Source organism: Dermochelys coriacea, chromosome 2 (genome assembly GCF_009764565.3).
Source record: "Dermochelys coriacea isolate rDerCor1 chromosome 2, rDerCor1.pri.v4, whole genome shotgun sequence".
Taxonomy (NCBI): domain Eukaryota; kingdom Metazoa; phylum Chordata; order Testudines; family Dermochelyidae; genus Dermochelys; species Dermochelys coriacea.
In genome coordinates, this window is record NC_050069.1 from 230356239 (window position 1) to 230383708 (window position 27470).

General features: G+C 42.8%; 1 protein-coding gene across 3 annotated transcripts in view; it reads right to left on the reverse strand.

Moving 5' to 3' along the window:
• Window positions 1–27470, reverse strand: part of RSU1 (Ras suppressor protein 1) — a 187122-nt gene that overhangs the window by 105057 nt on the left and 54595 nt on the right. For all 3 annotated transcript variants that reach the window (XR_005291112.2, XR_006279425.1, XM_038390226.2), the window contains exons 4-7: window positions 26215–26335; window positions 17875–17993; window positions 15477–15559; window positions 15102–15216 (exon numbers count right to left, since the gene is read on the reverse strand). Coding sequence is in view for 1 of the 3 variants with exons in the window: in XM_038390226.2 (XP_038246154.1) it covers window positions 15102–15216; window positions 15477–15559; window positions 17875–17993; window positions 26215–26335 (438 nt within the window). In the remaining 2 variants the exon portion in view is untranslated. The remainder of the gene's footprint in view (window positions 1–15101; window positions 15217–15476; window positions 15560–17874; window positions 17994–26214; window positions 26336–27470) is intronic.

The window sequence follows — 27470 nt, forward strand, 5'->3', positions numbered from 1 at the left end:
AATGTAGTACACAAGGTAGCACTAGACAAACATCGTGCTAATCACTTGTACTTTTAGATGACAAATCATGCTATTTAAACAGCCAAACTCCACCGCACACATCCTTCAGGAGCAGGTACCAAGGCAACCATGCTGATGCCACTGTGTGGGTAGATAAGGGGAACTGGAGAAGAAACAGCATTCTGACAAGAATCCAAGAGATTAATCTGAATTTTTTTTTTCTTTTTAAAGCGATCTAAAGAAAACTGAAGTCTTGGTAAATTCTGTTATCTGCCATTCACGGTGCAAGTGAAACAGATTTTTTATCAAATGCAGATGTACAAAATAGTTTCAGTGATCTCTCTGAATGGTCAAATACTATGCTGGAAGATTTTAACTGTCTTAGTAACATTTTGTTGTGCATTTCAATATCTTATTCAGTACAGATTGACATTTTCACAAGTTTAGTGGCTTATTGGGATCCCATCTAGTAAACTGATGGCCTTGCAAAATGCATCCATGACATCAGCAAGAATCAAAGAAGAATGTTGTATCACAGGCCCATTGTGGTGACCATCTTTTCTTTGAAGAAAATGAATTAATGAAATGTCAAAGGAGTTTAATATCAAGAAGTTTTAACAAAACATCCAGTATTATGGACTTACAGGATCAGCAACCCAATTTACCTTGAAATGGCTTACATATTTTACCAACATCTAAAACCACTACCCTACAGGATTCCCAATTACCCGAGACTCCTGCACAGTGTCCCTTCAATGGGAGAATGCTATCAGCCTGAAAGCTAATCAATTTCAAAATAGGTGTTCAAAGTTGTCTCAGCTACTACACTTGCCTCGAAATGAAAAACATGCCAACATTTCTTATCAAGCAACACAACTGTATTACTCAAACATATCTAAAAATGTTTTCTCAAAATTAACACTAATTCCAGTCCAAACCATTAAATCCAATTTTTCTATTATATTTTAACTAATAAGTATCAGGTTGAGGGCCTCGGAAGATAAATTCTGTCATTCATCCACAAGTCAGGGACATCATTATGAAATTCAGTGAAGCTTTTCGTGCTGTACTCCCATCTACACCTTAACTCCAAATCCAGGGCACATCTCTAGGGTGACTTTTTAAATATTAGGTTACCAAACAGCCACTCCAAAGTAATGACTTAGAAGCTGGTATCCCAATGTTCCCAGGATACCCGGGCTTCTCACTATTACCAAGTAACTGCGTTGGCATAAGTGTAGTACCGAGCAGAACAGTGCTGTGATGCTGATGGGGATATAGTGGTGCTTTTATACAGATAGCTGAGGAGTTTGAGTTCTGTTTCACACACACTTTTTTAAAAAGGGAAACTTGTTTTGTTTAGTTTGCTTTTCTGAAGAGAAAAAAATAGCAGTATTTAAACTAATGCATAGAGCTGACCAAAGTTTTTTAAATTTCAAAATTTAAAGGAATTTTTTTTTTGCTTTCTATTTGTTTTAAATCATAACATTTCTCACGTAACTTTTTGGCCAGCTCTACCAAGATGTATAAACTAAGGACTGAAAGATTTCTGCAACAATCCCTTCTCTGGGCTTCAACCTTGGTAGAATGCCCACTTTTCTTTTCTCCCAACTCCCACTCATCCACTGATGACACTCTTGTGGATAAACAAGAGTGTGAGATAGTGGCCACATGACTGATATGGAATAGCTCCTGACATTCTACAGTTTAACTCTCCATACCACTCCTGTCCCCATTTAGAGATCTATACAATTTTTGCCTTCATTTTGTTTGGATAAAAAAATTCGACACCATGCTGAGGCATTAGCACAGTGTGTATTCACAGGGATAAATATTTTCTTCTGAATCACCACTGGAGCACACTGGTTTCCCCTGGAGACCTCCTATCCAAGTATTAACCAAACCTACCTACGCTTATTTTGTGAAATCTAAAGGAAATTCACTATCTGACATTATGATGTATGAGACCTGAATGCAAGTACATATAGAGCTCTAGGTATATTATGCTTTACGCTCAACTGTGGATATATTCTAACTTAACCACCAAGTGATCACACAATGTATGTGAAGCAAGACTGTAGCAATGTATGCATGATTTAGTTGGGGATTGGTCCCGCTTTGAGCAGGGGGGTTGGACTAGAAGACCTCGTGAGGTCCCTTCCAACCCTGATATTCTATGATTCTATGAGAGAAAGCTTAGTTCTAGGAATTGTCTAAAATTATTGACTTTAGGGGGTAAATTCTGAAAGGAATGAAGCCAAAGGTGTGTCTGAAACACTGAGCACTTATATGTGCATGGGCATTTGCTTAATGAATCTCTGTTTGCATGTGAAAAGCCCCATGTGCATACAGAACTGTAGTAACTACACTATTTTGCACACAATTTTAAATTACAGATTTCAGACCAGGGGCTCTTTAAAGTTCTTTCATATGGCAGATACACACGGTAATAGATGATTTTCAATAAGATTCCTTGTGCTAAATCCCTGAACTTTGATCCTTTACTCAAAGGAAATAATTTAGCTATTTAAAATTTAGAAGTGATGGGAGCATTACTTTGAAGATTTTTCAGTTTTCCTCCACTGTAAGGGAAAAAGATAGTTATTAGAGGATAGCATATTTAGTTACATGAACGCTACATCCCAATAAAGATTAAAAAAAAAAGGGCCAGCTTCACAAACAGAGCTGTTGAAAAGACTTTAATTGGAAAAGAAATGCCCAGATTTGCAAATATGAATTAAAGTTCATAGTCACAAGCTTAGTATTTTCCTTAGTATGGGGAAATGATTTGATAGGTTAATATAACACTCAATGCCATTTCTAAAATCTAACTGTTTTTGATAACCAGATTAGAAAAAGTTGATAACGTAATTAAATGTGCTCCTGTAGAAAATCCATTGTTTCTCCCATGCTTGTAAGCAAGCCAATTGTGGAGGCTTCAGACTAACAAGAGGATATCATTAGGATAAGATTTTTATTTTTTTTTAAATTATATTTGCTAGATCTGAAACAAGTGAAACTAAAATGACAGGTTACATTTTCAGTGAAGTTGTGGAACTGGTCAAACCACGTATTCTCATTCTTCAGTCACAAATGACTGCAGCTTTATCAATGATTTTGTGCTACACACTAGTCTTTTGCTTGGTATCCTTCTCCCCCATTACTGTAATCTTTTAGATAGCATCACACTTATAGTGGTCCACTGAGATGACCAAACAACGAACTTCAAAACACCAACCATTGATCTTACTAATTTCATCTGCCACTTTGCTTTGGTTCCTTGTTTCTATTCAGCTTTCTTTCCAAGCATCATTCCAATTGTTAAATGGTCAGAATACACAAAGTGACAGATTTAGTGCTTCCTTGGCAATTTATATAACTGACTGCAACTCTGTTGTTGCAGTGAATCATGATTTATTTGTCTCACACTGCCGCACATAACCTTTTAAATGCTAGGAAAAAATGCCAACACCTCTTTAAAGTTTATATATGACTGCCCACCACCATTCCTCATGAGCTGGGTTTGAAGAGACAAATGATAAAAACAAGCTGTGAATTCCACCCATCCACCCCCAGCCATTTCCTGCATTCATCAGTCACACATACTGTATTTACAGACAAGCCTCCTAATCAAGAGAACCAATGCGCGGTATTAGGTGCGTTTTTGTTCCCTCTTGGACAAGAATACATTTGTTCATTCCTTGTTTCTTTCTTACATTAATGACAGGTAGTCCCTGCTAAATACAAACACAGGCTGGTTCTACTCTTCACTGACTAACACATTGAATAATGCCATACTCAACAATGCCGGATGGAATCTTTATTGATATTCTGAAAAGTTGAATTTGTTAACAATTGTCTCTCTTCCAAGTCAACATTTTACTCCCTTCACTTCACCAGTGATTCCTATCCTATTGCCGTCCTTTCCTTCTCCCACTCATTTGTGCATGCCTTCTTCCACACTTCCTGTTTGAATGAGCACCTTACCCCAATTCACCAAGCCCCCTCTCCCTCTCATCATTTAAATAGATTCTGTCCTCTTCTAGTATTTATACTGTGCCCATCTATTAATATCTGAGTATCTAAAGACTCATTTTTTCTGCAAGGCCCCAGACCACTAATCCTCATAAATCAAATGCCTTCTCCACCTGAAATTCAGAGAAAGAGAGTGTGTGTGAAGATTATTTATTTTTATCAAACAGCCCTACTGCCATTTCATGCAAACAACATCTGCTAGTTAAAAAGCCATTTGTTCAATACATACTGCACAAAGTGGTTTGAACAGTTCTCTTCTTTACTTTACGATTTTGTTTATGAGTTTAAGAAGCCAGAAGTTGGCTGAAAGATGCTAAGTAAGTTATTACAATAAATGGTGAAGTATTTCATAATACCTACCTCTTATATAACACCTTACCAAGGTGGTCATTATTATCATTCCCACTTTACAGAAGAAGAAACAGAGGCACAGGGAGGTAGAGTGACTTGCCCCAGGTTACCCAGCAAGCCAGTGGCAGAGCCAGAAACAGAGCCTAGATTTCCTGAGTCTCCCTCTAGTGCTCTATCCACTAGATTGAACACAGCACTAAAAGTACTGACCAGAACAAATAAGACTGGCCTCTGCAATGAGAAGTTTACAATCTAATTGGAAGGAGTACTTGTGGCACCTTAGAGACTAACAAATTTATTTGAGCATAAGCTTTCGTGAGGTTTTTTTTGAGCATAAGCTTTTGGAATGCATCCGATGAAGTGAGCTGTAGCTCACGAAAGCTTATGCTCAAATAAATTTGTTAGTCTCTAAGGTGCCACAAGTACTCCTTTTCTTTTTGCAAATACAGACTAACACGGCTGCTACTCTGAAACTAATCTAATTTGAGACATTATGCAATCAGTGAGAGTAAAGAGGCAGTGTGGAAGGAAAAACAGGAAAAAGGAGGACAAAAGATGCTAATATATTACAGGGCTACCACCATGCTTCATTATTTTAACCAGTGAATATATACAGAAAGCATAATCCTTTTCTCATAGTAAATGTGGTTACAGAAAGCCTAAATTACAAATCTAGATTCCGAGATGTGACTTTTCAGAAATTAACCCAAAAGTCTGACATTCTTTAAATATTTAATATATTTCTGACATTATGCATGGCACAGAATCTAACAGAAATGGGCTATTTCATTACATCATAAGCGAGAATCCAATATAAGAACATAACATGAAATACTGGAAGATTCATAAGTTATACCTTGTAATGCATGTATTAAAGAAAAAGGTTGTCTAATAAGCAGTAGTTCTGACGTGATCAGCAGCACCACCTCTTTTACACCAAGCTATGTCCATATTTTATAATGCAGACAAACAGGAACCAAAACCAGGTTTTAAACAAATGTTTCAGTCAGATATTGTGTATTTGGCAGGTCATCCCTGGATAAATTTCAAGAAGAATTTTGTACCCGTATTTCCCTTGATGTACATATTTATGGTAAAATTACTTAATATTAATTTGCAATTACACGTCTGTGGCAACAGTATGTTTAGAACCCTTAGTTAGCCACAGAAACTAGATAGACTCATTACAAGACACATCTTCCACTTTCTGGAGAATTCCAGGACTCTAAAATAAGAAAGCTATAAAACATTACATTTATACAAATAGCGTCTTTTAAATGAATGAGATTGAACATAGCTTTGAAAAAAGGCTAAAGTATACCAGTGTCATGATATTTTAAAACAAACACCTAAAATTAAGGAAGCAGAAGAACAGCTTTCATCCATCAGTGGTGAGACAAAAAGAGTTGTCAGCATACTACAGTTGCTACATTGATGAAGACAGAGACATGGTGACTAAACAAAATCCAAACAAACCCTGTCCCTCCACACCAAAAGAAAAAATGATTACCTACCTTTCATAACTGTTGTTCTTCGAAATGTGTTACTCATGTCCATTCCGTATTAGGTGTGTGTGGTCGCCACATGCATCAATGCCGGAAGATTTCCCCTCAACAGTATCTGTAGGGGACCGGTTCTGGTGCCCTCTGGAGTGGCACTCTCATGGCACAGTAAAGGGGCACTGCCGGCTCCCCCCACCCTCAGTTCCTTTTTGCCAGAAACTCTGACAGTGGAGAAGGAAGGTGGTCACTGAATGTATGTGAGCAACACATCTCGAAGAACACCAGTTATGGAAAAAGGTGACTGTCTTTTCTTCTTCGAGTGCTTGCTCATGTCCATTCCATATTACGTGACTCCAAAGCAGTACCCTTGGAGGTGGGTAGGAGTTCACGGATGTGTAAATTGCAACACAGCTCTGCCAAATCCAGCGTCATCCCTGGCCTGCTGAGTGATGGCATAATGAGCCATGAACATGTGGACAGAGGACCACGTTGTGGCTCTACAGATGTCCTGGATAGGGATGTATGGCAGGAAGGCTGCCGAAGACGACTGAGCTCTAGTTGAGTGGGCTCTGACAATTGACGGCAGTGAAACTCCCGCCAGTTCGCAACAGGTCTTTATGCACAAAGTGATCCAATTGGAAATTCTCTGCAAGGACATCGGAGGCCCTTCATCGTATCCGCTGCAGCGACGAGGAGCTGAGTTGATTTACTTTGTATTTGTAGAAAAGGGAGCAGGAGCCCAGTGGCTCAAAGGGAAGGCCTATGAGCCTAGAGAGGACCAAGTTAAGATCCCACTGTGAGACAGGAGCCCATACCTGTGGGAAGAGTCTCTCGAGCCCTCTCAAGAATCTGACAGTCATGTCATGGAAGAACACAGCCTGTCCTAGGATCGGCAGATGAAAAGTGGAGATGGCCACAAGATGCACTCTAATGGAAGAGCGTGCCAGGCCCTGGTTCCTCAAATGGAGCAAGTAGTCCAGGACATCCTGTATGAAAGAGCACGAGGGAGATATACTATGCTCGGACACCCAGCGGGGAAAACCTTGTCCACTTGGCCAGGTAAATCAGTCTAGTTGAGGGTGTCCTACTTTCCAGGAGGACCTGTTGGACCTCCTCCGAACAGGTCCGCTCCTCCAGGTTCAGCCACACAGTATCCATGCAGAGAAGTGAAGGGAGGCAAGGTTGGAGTGCAACAGCCGACCAGGGTCCTGTGACAGAATGTTTGGTTGATTGGGCAGGGGCCAAGGAAGGGCTGCTAACAAGTTCATGATTGTGCCGAACCAGTGCTAGTGAGGCCACACTGGGACAATCATGATAACCTGCGCCCTGTCTCTCGATCTTTGCAGGATGAGTGGGATTGGAGGGAATGCCTCCCCAACCATGACAGGAGGAAGGCATCTGTCAAGGTTCCTTCCCCACTCTGAACTCTAGGGTACAGATGTGGGGACCTGCATGAAAGACCCCCTAAGCTTATTCTTACCAGCTTAGGTTAAAAACTTCCCCAAAGTACAAACTTTGCCTTGGCCTTGAACAGTATGCTACCACCACCAAGAGCTTTAAACAAAGAACAGGGAAAGAGACCACTTGGAGACGTCTTCCCCCCAAATATCCCCCCAAGCCCTACACCCCCTTTCCTGGGAAAGGCTTGATAATAATCCTCACCAATTGGTACAGGTGAATACAGACCCAAACCCTTGGATCTTAAGAACAATGAAAAATCAATCAGGTTCTTAAAAGAAGAATTTTAATTAAAGAAAAGGTAAAAGAATCACCTCTGTAAAATCAGGATGGTAAATACCTTACAGGGTAATCAGATTCAAAACAGAGAATCCCTCTAGGCAAAACCTTAAGTTACAAAAAGACACAAAACCAGGAATATACATTCCCTCCAGCAGCGCTTATTTTACAAGCCATTAAATAAAAGAAAATCTAACGCATTTTCTAGCTAGATTACTTACTAACTTAACAGGAGTTGGAAGGCTTGCATTTCTGATCTGTTCCCGGCAAAAGCATCACACAGACAGACAGACAGAACCCTTTGTTCCACCCTCCTTCAGATTTGAAAGTATCTTGTCCCCTCAATGGTCATTTTGGGTCAGGTGCCAGCGAGGTTACCTTAGCTTCTTAACCCTTTACGGGTGAAAGGGTTTTGCCTCTGGCAAGGAGAGATTTTATAGCACTGTATACAGAAAGGTGGTTACCCTTCCCTTTATATTTATGACAGCATCAGAGAGGGAGTCCTTGCCGAGAACAAATCCGATGACATGTTCTGCCTGGTGGTGAACAGGTTCACTTAGGGAGTTCCCCACCTCTGGAAGACCTCTGGAAGACCATGTGGAGTGACCACTCGTGGTGAGAGGAGAAGGCCCTGCTGAGGTGATCCGCTAGCGTGTTTTTGATGCCAGGGAGGCGACCAGCTTCCAGGTGGATCTCCTGGTCAATGCAGAAGCTCCAGAGATGGACTGCCTCTTGGCAGAGAGCCGATGAGCACGCTCCCCTTGCCTGTTGAGGTAGAACATCGCGGCTGTGTTGTCCGACTCTCACCACTTTGCCCGACAGATGAAGTAGGAAGATGCTATATGCCAATCAGACCGCTCTGAGTTCTTTGACATTTCTATGGAGTGCCATCTTCTCCGGGAACCACATACCTTGGGTCTGGGGATTTCCAAGGTCCAAGGCATCCAACACCAAATCAATGGAGTGATGGGGGTTGTCGAATGGAACTCCCTTTAGGACCTTCTTGCGATCGGTCCACCATTGCAGTGAGGTGAGTATTGCTGGGGGGATAGTAATGATCTTTTCCAGGTGATCCCTGGACTAGGAATAGACCATCGTCAGACTTTGTTGCAGGGACTGCATCCGGAGCCTGACATGGTGGACAAGGTATGTGCAAGCTGCCAGGTGGCCCAGCAGACGCAGGCAGAACCTGGCTGTAGTCAGGGGGAACGCGGACAGCTCTGTGAGAAGGTCCATCTATGTCCAAACCCTTTCTAGCGGCAGGAACGCTCTTGCGCAGGTCTAGTTGAGCACTGCTCCAATGAATTCTATCTTTTGCATTGGAACTAACAGACTTTTTGTCATTCACCGGTAGGCCCAGGGAGCGGCACATGGCTTGCAGTACCACAACATCCTTTTGGACCTGAGACCTGGAGCTGCCCTTGACCAGTCGTCGAGGTATGAGTAGATCTGGATATCCCGGCACCACCAACATACACTTGGTAAGCACCCTCGCCATTAAACAGTAAACACTGTCGCCAGGCCAAACAGGAGGATCGTAAATAGGTAGTGGCCAGGTTCCACCGTGAATCAGAGAAAACGTCTGTGCTCTTGGAAGATCACTATGCGGAAGTATTCGTCCTTTAGGTCGAGGAAGGCACACCAGTCTTCCGGATCCAGGGAGGGGATGATAGAGGCCAGGGAGACCATGCGGAACTTCAGCTTCTTTAGGTACTTCTTGAGGTCTCACAGGTCTAAAATGGGACGTAGACTGCCTTTGGGATTAAAAAGTATCGGGAATAAAACCCCTTGTTCCTGTACTCTAAAGGAACTTCCTCCACCGCTCCCAGTGTGAACCTCCTGCACGAGGAGACTCTTGTAAAAAGGGTCCCTGAAGAGGGGCAGGGAAGGGAAGTGGGGAATGGGGGAGGGGGGCAAGAGAAAAACTGGAGGATATAGCCCTGCACCACTGTGCTCAGGACCCAGCGGTCCGAGGTTATTGTGGTCCATGCAGGGAAAAAAAAAAAGAAAGGTAGCTGGAAAAAAAACAGGGAAGATGGATCTGGGGAATAGTCTGGTAGGTCGCCTTCGGGTGCACCCTCAAAACTGTCACTTGGCCCTTACTTATTCCAGGTAGAACCTGACTGAGAAGGGGGTGGAGGAGGAGGAGGATGACTTAGGCGGCACTTGTAGCCCTTGCCCTTCTTGTGAGGTGGGTCATGCCGCGGCTGACTCCCTTGTCCCTGAGGCTGCTGCGGTTTGAACTGCTTACATGACAGGCCTGGGACATACAGGCCCAGAGTTTTCAGGGTGGTACTTAGCAACTTAGCTACACTGAGCCCTCAGTGGTGTAGGGCCCCGGGCAATTGCCTGCTTGCTACCACCTAATGCTGGCCCTGGCTTTTATATGTGAAAAAAACAGTTGCGGTACAGGTGGGCTGTGGAGTTTTTATAGCATATTGGGGGGTGGGAGGACTCAAAGAAAAAGGTCAAGAATTCCTGATATGAAACATTGTGGTGATGTCCATCAGGACTTGAACCACTTGGGACTGAAAACTCTGACAGGCCAGACAAACCAACCTGAGCTCCTGACATTTATGTGGAGGGAGCGGTTAACCCCGACCAGCACCCTTGTGTACTGAGCTTGCCCAGGTGGGGTCCCCAGACCAGGTCTGAAGCTTCTGACACCAGAGTTAGTGATAGGGATGGGGGCAAGAAGGGGACTCCCTGCAACACCAATGTGGGGTCCAACCACCACACCAGTTATGACTGGATGTGGTCTAGTATCCTGACTACCAGGTCCAGGTCCTACTTGTTGGGGATGTAGACAGATTCCAATCATGCCTGCAGCGGCCAGAGGTGATGGACCATGTAAATACAGGCAGCCATGTGACCTAGCTACCTTCGGCAAGTGCAGGCGGTGGCCCCTTACATGGGACATTACGCCCACCGTGGCTTGGAAACAAGCCTCCAGAAGGAATGCCCTGGCCCATGAGGAATCAAGGCTCACCCCGATGAACTTTTCCATTCCACTGGTATGAGGGTAGATTTCCTTTTCATTCACTAACAGGCCCAGGTCAGGACATGTAGAACGCACCAGACTGAGGCTGCTTTGGACTTGATTCCGCAATCTGCCTTTGATGAGCCAATCGTCATGATAAGGATAGACCTGGACTCCCTGATGCCTCAGGTAAGTGGCTACTGGGGCCATACATTTTGTACATACCGCGGGGCTGGGGAGAGGCCAAAGGAAAGCGCAGTGAACTGGAAATGGTGCTGGCCCACCATAAAATGGAGGAACCGTCTGTGTCCTTGTAAAATAGAGATATGGAAATGAGCCTCTTTCAAGTAGACGTACCAGTTTCCCGGATCGAAGGAGGGGATGATAGAGGCCAGTGAAACCATGCGAAACTTCAACTTCTTGAGGTACTTCTTGAGTCGTTCAGGTCCAGAATGGGTCTTAGGCTCTCTTTTACTTTTGGAATCAGGAAATAGAGGGAGCAGAAACTTTTCCCCCTCATTTCCTAAGGGGCCTCCTCCACCTCCCACAGTTGTAGGAGACTGTCTACCTCCTGAACGAGGAGTCGCTTGTGAGAAGGGTCCCTAAAGAGGGACAGGGAGGAGAGGGGAGGGGAAGAACTGAAGGGCGTGTCCCCAGGACAATCTCTAGCTCCCAGTGGTCCGAGGTGACTCTCGACCAGCCAAAGGGTAGGGATGGAGACAATTGAGGAAAAGATGGGGCGGATCCAAGGAGGTGACTGGGGTGCCGCTCGAGTGTGAACCCAAAACACCTGCTTCTTGCCCAGTGGTGTTTCACCGGGCCAAGTTGTGCAGGTGAACAAGAGGAGGAAGGGTGGTGGCAACTAAAATCCTTCTCGTAGAGCCCTGCCACGGCCTTGGCAGTGGGGGCAGCCGGAATTGCTTCCTTGCTGACTGAGGAGTATGCATCCTCAGGAGAGGAGAGGGTGGTCCGAGTGTCCTTCAGACTGTGCAGCCTCATGTCTGTCTGTTCCAAAAACAGCCCAACTTCACCAAACGGGAGCTCTTGTATTAAGAAGAATATCATCTCCTGGGATAGGACTGAGGTCTGAAGCCAGGAACTGTGCCTCATGACCACCCTGGCCGCAGAATCAGCCTTATCCCAGGCCATCTGGAGGGAGCACCGAGCCGCTGCAGTACCCTCCTCAACAAGGGTCCTGAACTCTTTGGGCATGGAGTCCTTAAACTTGTGGAGCCTGATAGTTCATGACTCGAAATTGGGAGACTGGCTGTGGAATAAATTTTGCTCCTGAAAAAGGTCCAGTCTCTTGGCTTCCTTATTTTTGAGGGTGGAACTAGCATGCCCTTGCTTGTACTTTTCATTGGCTGCTGACAAAACCAACAACCCTGGGGGGTGGGTGGGTGTATAAGTATTCAAACGCCGTGGCAGGGACAAATAAATACACACACACACACTTTTTCCTCGGCCTTCTTGGAAATGGATGGGATGGAGGATGGGGTTTGCCACATGGCTTTGGCAATGTTCAGGATCCCTTCATGCACCAGGAGCGCAACACGTGCTGGGGTGGATGCAGAGAGCACATTGAATGAAGTATCTGATTGCTCCGCCGTCTCTTCTGCCTCTTGGCCTAAGTTAGTCTCCACCCTTTGGAGCAGGGCTTGGTGCTCCTTAAAGTCGTCTGGTGGGCTAGCATGGGAGGGCTCCGCCACTGCCTTCTCTGGAGAGGAGGAGAATGACCCAAGGCATCATCCCCGGCAGGGGAAGGGGGCCTCGAGGTGGGCACCTGTTCCTCCATCTCAGCGCCCACCAAGGCTTCATGCGCCAAGCCCAGTGCTGCCAGTGCCGATTGGAACTTGTCTGATGTGGCGACTGACAATTGGTGAGATGCGGGCATCAGTATAACCAGCATGTTCCCAGCATTCCAGTAAGGCCATTGCACTGGCCACTGGCCCTGCTGCCAGACTGGCATCGCTGAGGTGGATGCAACCTCAGGAGCCCAGTCGCAACTGTGCTGTCTCAGCAAAAGGCTGAACTCCCTCTCCGTGCTGAAGAAATCCTCCTCTGGTGACCAGAGTGGGACCGTCGACACCTGACTCCTGTAGCTTACTGTCGCTGTGGGTGACCAGTGCCTTGAATAGTCAGACCAGTGCTGGGAGTAGGGGGAACAGTGCCGTGTTGGGGAGCATCCCTGAAGTCTCTGTGACGGTGCTTGTTGGAGCAAATATGACCAGTGCCGAGTGTATGGCAACCTGCACTTCCCTCTGGGTGAGACTCAGCACGAGGGCGGAGACTGGGAGTGCATTACTAGTGATCTGTGGTGGCTGAACCGGTGACCTGAACTGATGCAGAGACCAGGGGCATGGCAAGAAAGGACTCTGCTTCAGCTCCATAGACCGGTGGTGCTCACTTGCCTTCTAGGAGGCCCTCATAGCTAGCTTGCCCTCATCGGGAGGCTTCGGCGGGTCCATCGCTGCATGCGGTGCCGGCTGCAGTGGGAGAGTCCTTTGCTCTCTGGGCACTGGGAGCTGAGATGGTGTTAACTGTGCCATTAGTCTGGGTCCCTACTGCTCCCTAGAGTCGGTGGAGGATCCCTTAGGGGGGTAGGAGGTCCCCTTGGGGACATTCCCCCTTGCAGCTCTGGCGTGGGCAGGCAGCCTGAGCCGAGTTCTTTACCCTATGCCCCTTGGTCTGACTTGCTCAGTGCTGGGTCCCTCATCTTGGGCACCAGCAAAGGGGATCGGTGCCGGGTAGAATCCAGTGCCGGGGGTGCACTATGCACTGAGGCCGAAGTGCTGGGTGTTGTGTCCGGCTGTGTGAAGAGCGTCCTCCAGGAGGAGGGCCCTCAAATTAATGTCATGTTCTTTCTGTGTCCTGGGACCAAAGGTCTTACAGATGCTGCTGACAAAGACAAAGACATTTTCTTTAATGTGGGATTCCCCCAGGCACTTCAGATAGCTACCATGCGGGTCCCGCTAACAGGCAAAGGCCCATTACAGTCAGCTAGGAGACCAGGGCATGCTCTGCCTGGGCAAAGTCCCTGTTGGGACACTAACTGACTAACTACAGTACTTAACAGCTACTTGCTAACTAATCTGCAATAAAAACAAACTATTTACAGCTGAATCACCAAAGTTCGAAGAGTAAAGAAAATGCTCACCACTTGCAAAGTAAGGGAGAGAGGTGCTCTGACCAACCACCATGGGCAGTAAGAAGGAACTGAGAGGGTACAGGGCCGGCGGTGCCCGATATAACTACGCATTAGTGCGGAACTCAAGGGGGTGCCTTCCAGAAACCGCTAAGTCAAAAGTCTCTGAGAACTGTGTATGTGGGTGCATGCACACCTAGAATGGAATCTACATGAGCAAGCACTCAAAGATGACGACCAGACACTTTTCCTATGGCTTTAAGACAAAGCTTAGTGACATGTATAAACTAAGAAATGTGGATTTAGATTAGAATACCATATTTTTTTAATACATCTATTATGTAGATATACACACACACACACACACACACACACACGTGTGGAGTGAGAGAATGTGTATACACACGAGAGTGTTTGTGCGCACGCGTGTGTATCAACAGCAATTAGTTGGATAGGAGTTGGTAGAGACAAGGACACAAAATTCAGAAGAAGAGCAAACGATAACTGATCCAGCTGCATATTTATACCAAAAGACATTTTTAAAGGGTGTCATAAAACACATTAACCCAAATGGAGATTTTGCGAAAACAGGCACAACTCTACTGAAGTCAATGCCCAGAACACAAAATGCACTAGTGCAATGCAAATGTGCCACCCACACCCAGAGTTTTTAGTTTCTAACGAAGACCATTACCTTTTGGTTAAAGAAAATTAAGTTACTAGTGATAATGGCAGAAATCACAAATCCATATTTCATCTGCTGGTTCAATTGTTTAGAGAGAAGTTGTCAGATCAGCAAAAAAATAAGACAACTACATCAAAATATAGACAAACAAAAAAACCAACTAACTTAGCCTTATCTTACTTTTGCTGATCAAACTTCCATTTCTACAGAAACAGGCTCAAGAAAGCCACTTCTATATGAGCATTGAAAAGTCAAAATTTCTTTTTTGCTGACTATAGCAATGATTTCAACACAACCAGCTCCAGACAATTAAAATACGTCTTTAAAAGAAATTATGGAAGCAGAATGCGGCATGCAAATTTTGCAATCTGACTAATACACAGGTCATATATAATATGGGAACAAGTAATGCAGCCAAATGTGCAACATGACAAACACGAGCCCTTCCTCTCCCAAACACACACACACACACACACACACACACAATCCCAACAAGAGAGAAAGTGAGTGTGTGTATCTGGGGGAACAAACAGATAACAGCAGCAATGATAACCTCACCAAAGACTATTTCCTGGAGATCAACGGATGGTTTAGGTTATCAACAGGAAGCACATTGTGTCATAATCATTATTACTCAAAACAACAAAGAACCATCTACAATCTTACCTAGTTCTGGGGGCAGCACAGTAAGACGGTTTCCCTGGATATGAAGTTCCTTAAGCTGAGTGAGTTCACCAATTTCTTTAGGCAGTGATATCAGGTCATTGTCCCTAAGGCTCAGCTAAAAGAAAATATAAAGTTGTCAGAACAATGTTCAGTTAAAATAAAGCAGCCTAAAAGAGAACACTTACTCTCTGCCCACCCCTTGCCCCCCAACACTCAATTCTTCCAATTTATTTACAAGATAAACAAGAAACAGTACCAGGTGTAGTGGTTATTCCTGAAAAACAAACCTTACTACTTCTCAAATTGACTAGATTCTACTGCTACAAGGGCTGCGAAAGTGAATTGATTTTCCAAGAATTTAGATAAATTACTTACTATCTGCAACTTTGTGAGCTTCCCAATATCTGGCGGCAGGATTTCAAAATCGTTGTCACTTAGATAGAGTGCACGCAGGGTGGCTGCAAATTAAACAGCAATATATAAACAGGGTGGCGTATAGCCCAACCATTTGAGGTCAGATCAATAAGAGAGTCAGGTTTGATTAATAACCCTGACTTGGTGAAAAGCCTTTGACATACTCAGGGCTCACAATAATAACAAGCAGGTCAAACTTAGATTTACTGCCTTATTGTATTGTTGGTGTGTTCAGGAAAACATCTATTTCCAAAAGGACTGACACAATTAACAATTTCTACAATAGACTCTGGCAGGTTCTGGCACATAGTTTCAATGCTCAGCTGTCAGAAGGAGCAATTACTCTTTATTACGTCTGATTCCTAGTTATTGCTTAATGTACATAAAAAAAGCTGTGTTTGGAATGAATTTATACCTATATTTAACTACATGCAGCTCTGTGGAAAGATCTTAAAACAGGATAGTAGAACACAAACACAACTGAGTTCAAATCAAATCATTTATATTTTCATAGGTAGTCTCTCTCTCTCTGCAGCAGAGGACAGAATGATAAAATTCAAAAACGAAAAACCCAATCCATCCATTTAGCTTATTACTATTTATACAGCACTGTGGCTGTGCATGGTACTTTTCAGGAAAATTAAACCAAAGGAAGATAACAATGAATGCTGGGAGGAGGACTATGACCTCTCACCCCCTCCGAGAGCAGGTTGCATGTCTGTTTTGCAGGTTTCTTGTTAGTTGCATTGTAGTCATCATTTTTAACTTTTTGATAATTTAAAATTTTCCTTCTATTGGATCATAATCAGCAGGTCCTTCTCAGCAAGCAGCATGGCCTCCTCTAACCTCTTTGCCGCTTTTTCTGCTTAAGGCTCTGATCACGCTTCCAATAAAAAATATGTTAAAAAGAAAATTAAGGTTGCAAAGTCAAACACTCAAAAGTTAGGAACGCCAGAATAAAGATTGCCTGGGTAACCGTAATTGAGCCTCTTTCTGTGCATGCATTAATGATTCAGTCTTTAATTACATGATCACATACTATTGCTTCTACCTTGCCTCATTCAGTGCACACAAAGGATGGAACTCTAGGAACGAATCAGGGTTATGTAGTGAAAGAAGCTGCTGTCTGTAGGACCCTGGCCTCATTTGTTGCAGAAGTTGGAAGGTGTCTAGTGAATGAGGTAAGGGATTGCAAAAAGAGAAAAAAGTTGAATGCTGCCCTGGGGAACTAGATTCTATCCCTGCCTCCACCATAGAGTTCCTATCTGTAGCTGGGCAAGTCACATAAACCAAAGTGTTCACAGTTGGCCACTAATTAATTCTGTGTTCCGCATTTTCTGGGAGCCCTACTACAGATACTTAGGGCCAGATTTGAAAAAGGCCATGTGTTCACAACTGTAACTGACGTCAAGGGGGGGGGGTGGGAGGGGCACTGTGTTTTGAACATATAAGGTGCTGTAAAAATGCTAGGGACTCTGAAAAAATCAGGCCTTAGATATCTCAAGTCAGACACCCAAAAATCAGTAGACACTTGGGACTGTTTTTGCCTTAGTTTCTCAGTGCCTCAGATCCACAGCTATAAAATGGGGATAACACCACGTCCCTATCTCAGAAGAATATTCTAAGCTAAATTCATTAAATGTTTGATTAAGCACTCAGAGTATGATGAGAGCACCAAAGAAATGCTGTGGAGGAAATCAACAGTACTGTATTCAATGCAGTTTGGGGTGTGCAGTAAATAAGGCCTGGGGCCACACACTGAATGAGAATAAAAAGTAATATTGAATTCACTTAAAAGGCTGGAATCATATGGAAAAAACAGTATGTGATAACATAATTAAATACTAGCACAATGGATATGCACAAGGCGGCTCAATTAAAGCTGCAAAAGCAATCGGAATTCTGAGATTTCATAACTTTTGAGTGTTTGACTTTGTAACCTTAACATGCTTTTAACATATATACAAACTATACACACATACACTTCTGGAAACTTGGTTGTGGTTACTTTCAGATCGTCAACATGCCTCAAGGTGACATTCTTTATTGTCCCATGAGGCTTATTAGCTTCTATTAAGTTTTAGTAAGTATGTGGCTCAAGAAAATATTACCCTCAAGAAAGCTAAATATGCCATTACTAACCAAGTCCTTGCATGCCCAATAGCGTCAGGTGACGGTATATCAATGCTACGTATTGCTGAGCTGAGCTATGTAGAAATATTCAAGAGGGCCCCAGGAAGAAAAACATACATCTAAAAAATTCTATTGGAGTTTGGTCTCTATCAAATAAATTTCACCAGCAAAAAGCAAACCACCATGTTAGGAAGATTTATAGATTTTTTTAAAAAATGTTTCTTACTCAGATAGAAAAAGTTTCCAGACAGGGAATTTTCATTTAAGTTGTTATAAGTCAAGTCAAGAACCTCCAGAGCTGGTAAAGATCCAAATCCTCTAGGCAAGGTATTTAACCTGTTCATGCTGTTGATGGTGGAAAAACAAGACACACAGAACATATATTTATATTCATTTCACCAGCTAATCATGAGCAAAAAGAATGAAGGCATTAAGCTTTCCAAAAAAGAGGCGGCCACAATAACTTCTGGGTCAATCCTTTTAAGGCATAGTGCCAAAGCCCTCAACTCCCACTGGTTAATGGGATGGGAGCTGAGGGTGCTCAGCACGTCATAGGATTGAGGCCCACAGACCATTATTTCCCAAATTCCCATGACTTTTCGTTTCTATCTCCTACCCTACCTATCCCTTAATTTCATCCTATCATTTTCCTTAATAAAGTTAGTTTCTTCTCACAATCAATTAATTTTTTATTGCATTAAGGTATAATTATTCGGGTCACAAGGGTTGCATATTCATTGAGTTATCTAATTACCAGGTCAAGGCACCATACCTTAAGCTGTACAGTCCGGCAAGATCAGTAAACTAAAGGCAGAGACCTACAGTTAATCCAAGGAGCACAGCAGACCCAAGACCTATTGATCTAAGATAGCCATAGAGCCACTGAGGAAGGAGGAACAAGCAGATTTTACCACTCTTCAGTAAAGCTTGGGGGTGGCGGGATGGAGTGAATACATTCAACACAATACAGCAAGGAATGACCATGAACAGGGGGTTGAGAAGGGTTACTTATGGATGAGAATTTCAAACAGAACTGGTTAAACAATGGAGAAAATGGGGGTGGTGTGGCAGAGAAGTCATAAAGGGGGGGGATGCGGGAGAGACACTGAATCTTCAGTCAACAAGATCTTCCAATCAGCTCTCATTACAGTAGTGGAAAATGACAATGTATTTAATGTCTCTCTCTCTCTCACACACACAAAAATACATTACATCATCATCAAGGTTAAAAATTCAACCACTCAAAAGCTAGGAAATGCCAGAATTAAAGTAATCTGTGCAATAGTCTTTAATTACATGATCACTTAATTACATTCTACTTTTTCCACATGATCACATACTACTTTTTCCACCTGTTCCTTATTCAGTGCCCAGAATAGACAGTGCCCAGTTAGTAATCAGCGAGTCAATACTTTGTTTTCTCCTCATTGGTCAATGTGTGGCCCCAGGCTTTATTTACTGCATGCTATTCAAACACTGCTCTGAAGACAGAATTATTCATTTCCTTTTCTACAAAGCTCATCATTATAATACCTGAGTGCTTCACAAACATTAATGAAATTATTTTCATAACACCCCTGGGAGAGGAGTGGGTATTACCCCATTCTATGGAAAGGGAGCTGAAGCACAGAGAGAATAAGATCAAAGGTGTGCGTTAATTCGGATGCTCAAGTTGAGACAACTAGCATCTAAGTTTTCAAAGTACTTAGCATTATATAGCACTTAATATGTTCAAAGCACAGCTCCCATGGAGTTTAACTGTCAGAAATACTGAGCACTCACAGCTGTAATCAGACCCCAGGGGCTTAAGTTTGACACCCAAAAATGAGGAACAGATGCTGAGAAAAGTTTGATGAAGTGACTTGCTAAGCATCACATAGGAACTCTGTGGTACAGAAAGGAACAAAATCGAATTTTTCAGAATAGCATTCTACTTCCTTAACCATCAGACTATCCTTTCTCTTCCTGCAAAACCCTACCTCATTCACAATACACATTCCGACTTCTACAACAACCTCCTTCACTAGAGAACCCTGATTCATCCCCAAAGAAGATCCACCCCTGTATGAGGGAGGGGAGGTCCTGCGGAAAAAAATAGTATGATCATAAAATTAAAGACTATCCTAACGCATACACATGAGGGTGCTGAATTAAGGTTGCACAAGCAACTTTAAGTCTTGCATTTCCTAATTTTTTTTAAATGCTTGACTTTGCAACCTTAATAAATGTTCTTTATTAAAAACACACACAAAAAGCAAACTGGAAAAAAAAATTCCAGTATGTGGCATCACATTGACATTCACACGGGTCATTAGCTGGGTTAGAACCTTTAGAGCTACCACACAGACCTCTCACATTTGATCTAACAGTACCAGTGTCATTCTCCCCTGCTCTCAATCCCCATCTATTTCCTTCTCCTTCTCCCTGGTCCAACTCTCGTCCTCTCTGCATCTGAGTCACTCTGCTTCCTCCTCCATGCTGCCTGTGCATTAGCAGTGTGTCACAGAGCACAGGAGAGAGAGGTTTCTGGGCTCTCCGTTCTGGAGAATGTGTAGAGATGGCTTATCCACAGTCTGGTCACATCCAGGAGCTGTAGGGCTGCAGCATACCCGATGTGCATGGAACCTTGTAGCAGCTAAGCTCTATGAAGTAACTATGGAACATGTAAAAAGTCAGATTTTTCAAAACATTTTTAACTTGGCCAAATGTGGGTGGATTTTCACAGGAAAAGACAAAAGCACATTTGACACAAAGGCCAGTCCCTGCCTAATTTCAACTTCCAGCATCAGATCATTAGAGCTTTTCAAAAGAAAGGACTGCCAGATTTTAACATTGGCAAAAATGTATTTTTCCTTAACCTTATTCTCAGAAGTGACTGGACTGTTTTGGCCAACACCCACCCTGAAAATGTCATAAAGTATGGCAAAGTTAAAGAACTGAAAACAGGGTCTTGTAATAGGAAGTATCACACAACCTTATGAATAACAGTGCTAATTGTCCTGCCTTTAAAAAAAAAAAAAAAAAAAAAGAAAGAAAGCATCCATGCTGGACAGCTAACCAAAAGAACCAAAACAAGGAGGGTCTGGAATAATATTATTAAAAAAAAAGGGGGGGGGGAGGACTGTTTAATGCAACAGATCAAGGAGAAAACTCCAAAGTATGAGGTTAGGGTTTGAGAGTATTCATAGAGTTCATTACAGAAGGAGCTAAAGCTGCTCTCACATCAAAATGAAACAAAGCAACCTGAAATAGAGTAGAGATCGGATCATGTGGTATCAAATTGGGGCTACTCAAATCCTCAGGGTCAGAGTGAGTTTTTGTAAAAAGGCATGTCTGGAGGCCTATTTGACTCAATTATACAAAAAACTGTATTAAACGATGTAGCTCAAGCTACAGTTATTTGTAGGAGACTTTCTAAGAATTAGGACTGAACTTTTAGATGTTCCATTGAATAAAGTGGTGAAATCTTCTGATGAGCAGCAGACCTATCAAAAGCTGCCTTGCAGTGCATGCAAAGTGAGTCCCCCTCCGCATAAGTGACACCCAATACACCTGTAAAGTGTACAGTGACACATGATATACTAAGACTGAGTAATCCTGTCAAGATCCCTGGAAGAAGTCACAACTAGACTTGCTTCAAGACCGTCCCCCGCCGCATCACCAGCAATCAAGTTATTCAAACCTCAATGAGTGTTTTTTCTTAGAGCACTCCTGTTAGGTAGGTAAGCATCGTCATCTCATTTTATAGCTAGCTGAAAAGCTGCCAGTAATTGTTGGAGCACTTTTTTTTTTCCTGGAGATTATTTCAGTTCATGATCAAGGGCCACAGAGAACAAGAGTAGGCATATCAGCCTTGGAGTTGGTACTTGGAAACACATAGCATTCAACCTAGCAGGGACACCAGTCAACATGCCAGAGAAGTTTGTATTTCCCTCTTTTTGAAAAGTCTTTTCTCTTTTGTTGGCATCCAGTTGCACAGCTGTATTAATGTGCACATGGATAAAGAAGCAGCTCTATGCCCAAGTTATTTACATATTTGTTCCGATGCATGTATGAATTGATCAGAGTTCTGTTTTATTCCCTTGAATAAAGCAGTGGGGGTGGGGGAGAATACACCATGTTTGTGTAATTTAGCAGAGTAGGCCCCATGTGGAATGCTATTCAAGGACACAGGCAGCTATGAATCCAGTACACAGGATTAGCTAGCAGCAGCAGCAAGAGTTGCTTAAAATGTAGTTTACAGTTCTCTTTATTTCAGTATTATAGTTCACTCACATTATGTGTGAGATAGTGCTGCTGTAGCACCAGAATTCCTGTGTGACCACGGGCAAATCACTTATGTCTCAATTCTACAAAGATTTACATGCTTAATTTTAAACACAAGAACAGGCTGACCCACTGGCACTACGCAAGTGCTTAAAGTTACGCTCCAGTAGAACTCTCTCCAGAATCAAGGCCTTGATCTCACTGTGCCTCACTTCCCCATCTATGAAATGAGAATACTTCCTCTCCCACCCTTTGTCTTGTTTACTTCAACTAAGTTCTTTGCAACAGAGATAGTGGTGTACTATAAGTAGGGTTCTATTCTGTCATGGAGATTGCAGAAGTCATAGAGTCTGTGACTTCCTGTGACCTCTGACTTCTCCAGTGGCCACTGTGGCTGGCCCCACGGACCGCCCGAGCAGCAGCCAACTCGGCTGGCCCCAGGGACCGCCCGAGCAGCAGCCAACTCGGCTGGCCCCAGGGACCGCCCGAGCAGCAGCCAACTCGGCTGGCCCCAGGGACCGCCCGAGCAGCAGTCCCGGGGGCAGCAGCTGGCCCTGGGCCTTCCTATCCACCCTAAGATTCCATCAGGGGTATTTGTGGTATAAGTCATGGACAGGTCACGGGCTGTGATTTTTTGTTTCTTGCCCATGACCTGTCCATGACTTTTACTAAAAATACCCATGATTAAATCATAGTGTTAACTGTAAGTAGTGACACCACATAGTACAATGGGTCACTGAGCTAAGAGAAGGCCCTCTAGATGCTACTGTAATTCTACTAGTTAGGAGCAGAGAAGGAGTATTCTTCGCTGTAGCTGTGGGAGGTTGCTGTAATACAGGTTTAACGCTCCTGGATTGTTTGGGTAATGGAGCCTCTGTAGCACCACGAACACTGCTATTTCTGTTCTTGATCTAAAAAGTTATAGAAATCACTAGCACATCAAATAACCCGCCCAGTGCTGAGGGAGCATTACAGTTCCTTCACAACCACTATTGCCCGCTGCTGTGCCCTTCCCACCTCACTAGCACCACTGATGGCAGCCTCTCCCTCAAACAAGTACTGTTGCTCCCTGCCTCCACAAGCCTGAGGGTTCCAGATGCCCTCTGTCCTCTGCAGGAGGGGGTCCATCCAGGCACACTGGAACACATGCTTTGGGCTGGTGATCTCAGGTGGTGATTATCTTCTTAGACACGCTTTTATCCAGCACAAATCCAGGTACCAGGCTGGATTCCAGGTGCACGCCTGGGCCGCATTGTTCCAAATTATATAGGGGGAGGACGGGTAAACTTACCACTCTAGCCCAGCAGTTACTCATTCTTACCCCTCTTGCCCCCTTTCTTCCCCAAAAAATAGTTTCTTCCTGATCAAGACTTCCTCTGACACCCACATCTTGAATACTGTATGCCAACATCTTGAATACTGTGTGAAGATGTGGTTGCCCCAGCTCAAAAAAAGATGTATTGGAATTGAAAAAGGTTCAGAAAAGAGCAACAATAATGATTAGGGATATGGAACGGCTTCCACAGGAGGAGAGATGAATAATACTGGGACTTTCCAGCTTGGAAAAGAGACAGCTGAGGGGAGATATGATTGAGGTCTATAAAATCATGACTGGTGTAGAGAAAGTGGATAAGGAAATGTTGTTTACTACTTCTCATAACACAAAAACTAGGGGTCACCAAATGAAATTAATAGGCAGCAGGTTTAAAACAAATAAAAGTATTTCTTCACACAATGCACAGTCAACCTGTGCAACTCCTTGCCAGAGGATGTTGTGAAGACCAAGATCATAACAGGGTTAAAAAAAGAACTAGATAAATTCATGGAGGATAGGTCCATCAATGGCTATTAGCCAGGATGGGCAGGAATGGTGTCCGTAGCCTCTGTTTGCCAGAAGCTGGGAATGAGCGACACGGGATGGATCACTTGATGATTACCTGTTCTGTTCATTCCCCCTGGGGCACGTGGCACTGGCAACTGTCAGAAGACAGGATACTGGACTAGATGGACCTTTGGTCTGACCCAGTAAGGCCATTCTTATGTTTGTTCTCTACCTCCACTGCCATTCCACATAGATGTTGAAAAGTGGCCAGTGGCTGATATTTTTCATGCAATGAATATAGCCTTGTGCAGCCAAATATTTGTAAACAAACAGCAAGCAGAGGCAGTGGATATACAAAGTTAATTTGCCAATTTTATTCCTGTGTGAGTGAATATTTTTGACTGTGGGTGTGGCCCACGAGTGACAGTTGACCTGACATGGCCAGGCTTTGAAGATCACAAAAAACCCATCCCCAAGAGAAAATAGCAACACAAGGACCACTAGGATGTTGTGTCATTGGGTTCAGATTTTTTTTTTTAAAAACCACTTGGCAAAGAAAAGCAGGTGGGAAAATATACAGAAGATCTCAGAAGAATGAAAGTTGACCTGGGAAGCTGGAGTACTTTACCCAAAGTGATCCGAGTATTTTCTGGAGAAGTGTAGAGTATGAATTGTTCAGCTGCCCTGTGGGCTGCTACAAAAAAGTTTAGCTATAAAGGAATAAATCACATTCCCAAGGTGGGGTCTTCTTTTGATGTGTTTTTTTTAAATCTCTCTCAGCAGCAGCCATTAATGGCCTGATCCAACTCCTGAGATCAAAACCTTTCCAGTGGCTTTAATGGGAAATGGACCTTGAAGGAATTTACCAGTTTTAAGGGGACGTTAGTTATGTTGTAATATTTAAAATATGTGAGGCACCCAGATGACATGGCAGTGGACTCCCTTAAGATGTATACTAGAAGTAGAAAGTTACACAACAAAGTTAACATAGAAGGGAGCCTTTGGTTTACCATTTGCAAGACTAAGGATACTCCTCAGCAAGAATGCCAATTCACAACACTCCTTCACTCCTACCCCTAAAAACAGTACTAATGGAAGAAATGCAGGGAAGTAGTATATTGGTTACAATTAAGCACAATCAACTTGTTACTGGTTTCATCAGATGCAGAAAGCATTCAACTATTTCCCCCACTAATGATGAAGCATTACACCTTGAGGTGTATCCTAGTGTGTGTGTGTGCACGCACGCGCATGGAATGTTGGAGTGTTACTTTCCCACGTAAACATATTAATTATCCAGTCTCATTGTTAAATCCAAGCCAATAGAGGCTGCCAAGAATCAAAGCATATTCCACTGTGCTAGACAACCAGAGACAAAATAAGAACCAAAAGTGTCTTTATCGAGGAGACAATACCAAAAAATTTATATCACTGCAGCCAACAACGCAGTTCAATTATCAATCTCTTACAGAGTTATCTAACTCATTAGAGAATATGGAGCCTAGTTAGCTGAAGTCTATTTGGGTTTAAGTAACAGCGCGTACACATCCTTTCCCTCTGACTTAAATTGTTTAATGGTCTGAGTTTGTAATATAAAAATTCATTCGTACAGGGAGAAAGCTGTAAACAATATAAAATTGCACCCACAAAATAGAAAACATACCAAATACAACTACAGTATGGTTTCAGAAAAAGGTCCATCCCCCTACTGTAAGTTTAGTTTTATAATCATATTTCTTGCAGAAACTCCATTAAAAAAAACCAGTAGTGGTAATGATGGTTAAGCAGAAAGGAACCACCAACTGTATTAAATAGAAATATGTTTGAGAACTGTTAAAGGGGGTGACCACTAAAGGATGCTTCCATTCTATCAATGCTTATCCTTTTAGGCTTTCAACAGAAATCCTTGTTGTATTAAGCCACTCTTAACCGGAGCCACAATTCCTCCATTACTCAATGGATACAAATCCCAGTTTCCAACGACCCAGATGGAAATCCTAAATGAAACTCAATCTTTCAGAAGACAATCTATGCTAAATAAGTAAAGCATGAAGCAGATCTTGGATCTTTTATCATATAGTGACCACAGAACTCTCAGATTTAATAAAGATAGCAGTTAAGGGAACAATTTTGCACATGCATGAAATAGTATGTAACAGATTTAAAACTGAATTTAATAAGTGGATCATTATGGATAGCTACTGACACAAACGAGAGATCAATGTAATGCGAAAGAGACCATACACAAGTATCTCTTCCTCAAACTGTTTCAAATTAAATACACACACAACTGGTGTTTTTCTAAGACGCTTAATTTTTAGTTCAACTATAATGAAACCATAACTTCAGAGCTATCCCAAGTGCCATAAAAATTGATCTTATTTACAAAACATGAAAGCTTTAAGTGCAAGATTCAATTACTGTTAACCACAAACAGTTTTTGCAATTTTTTTTTTTTTTGTCATTTTTGCTACGCACCCAAGGTTCAGGTGTTTGAGCTTCTGAAGGCTGCTAATCTGCGTAGGCAGCTCCTCAATCTGGTTGTTGAAAAAGTTAAGCACTTCTAAATTCTTCAGATCTGCAATGTTTGGTGGCACAGCTGTAAGGAAAAAAATGCATTGCAAAATGAAAGATTCTCAGAGCAACAGCTTACTTGGATTGTAAACCCTTAGGGAAGGAACCATCTTTTTGTTCTGTTTGTCTGCAGCTAGCACAAAATAGTCCTAGTCCAGGACTGGGGGATCCTAGGTGCTACCACAATACAAATGAAATAATTTCTACCCCACAAGAAACGTTGATGGCCAGTAGGGCTCTATCTGGTGTCCATTTTCAAAGCCATTGCTGGCAGCACTCTGTCCTCTTAAAAAATGCCATTAGCATTTTAAAATACTGAAACAACGCCATTATTACGGTGGGGGCAAAAACACCATGTACATACTGTTCTGTAAGCAGAATAATAAGGAACCATGCCTTCCATTCAGTTTGCACAGCACCAAGCACACAAACAAGGCTCACAAACATAATCTAAACTTTTGGATGGTTACATTAATATACATCAGAAAAATAGATGGTTCAGCCATCCAGACCTAAATGACAGTTTTATTTAAAGTCTTCTCTAGTAAAATTGAAACAAAAATCCATTCTGAGTGATGGTCCATTTCAGCCTGCTGTTTTAATAATCTAATACCTGAGTAGGTGTCCATTTAACATTCAACTAAAATCACAACAATTTAAGTTCAGCCTTAAATGATGAACTGTTCAGCCAAGACAGTTTTTGATTTGCCTCCCATGAGTAAAGCACTATGATCAATACATACAAAAAAAGGTTACATCAGATTAGCAACAGATCAATGCATGGTTATCTAGAAATATGAAAAACCAACCCAGCAGCACGATATGAATACGCCTTTGCAGATAAAAGGTTAAAAAGATGTACAGATTTAAATCTCTTTTCCCACAGACAAAGAGAAACTTAAAGACAATGAGAAACTTAAGCATGCAGTTAAAGTTTACATTAGAGCTGGGGAAAAAATGACAAATCATTTGCACTGAAGCTTGCAACTGTACCCACACTATTCACCTTGGTGCATAATGTTAACTTTGACAACAGCAGGAAAAGTAGATGGAAGGTTTAAGTACTTATGAGCTTAAAAGAAAATCATGGCCTCGTGAATTTGATGGAATGAGGCAATACACCCCTGCCTTAAAAACAAGCCCACAATATTTACACAGTA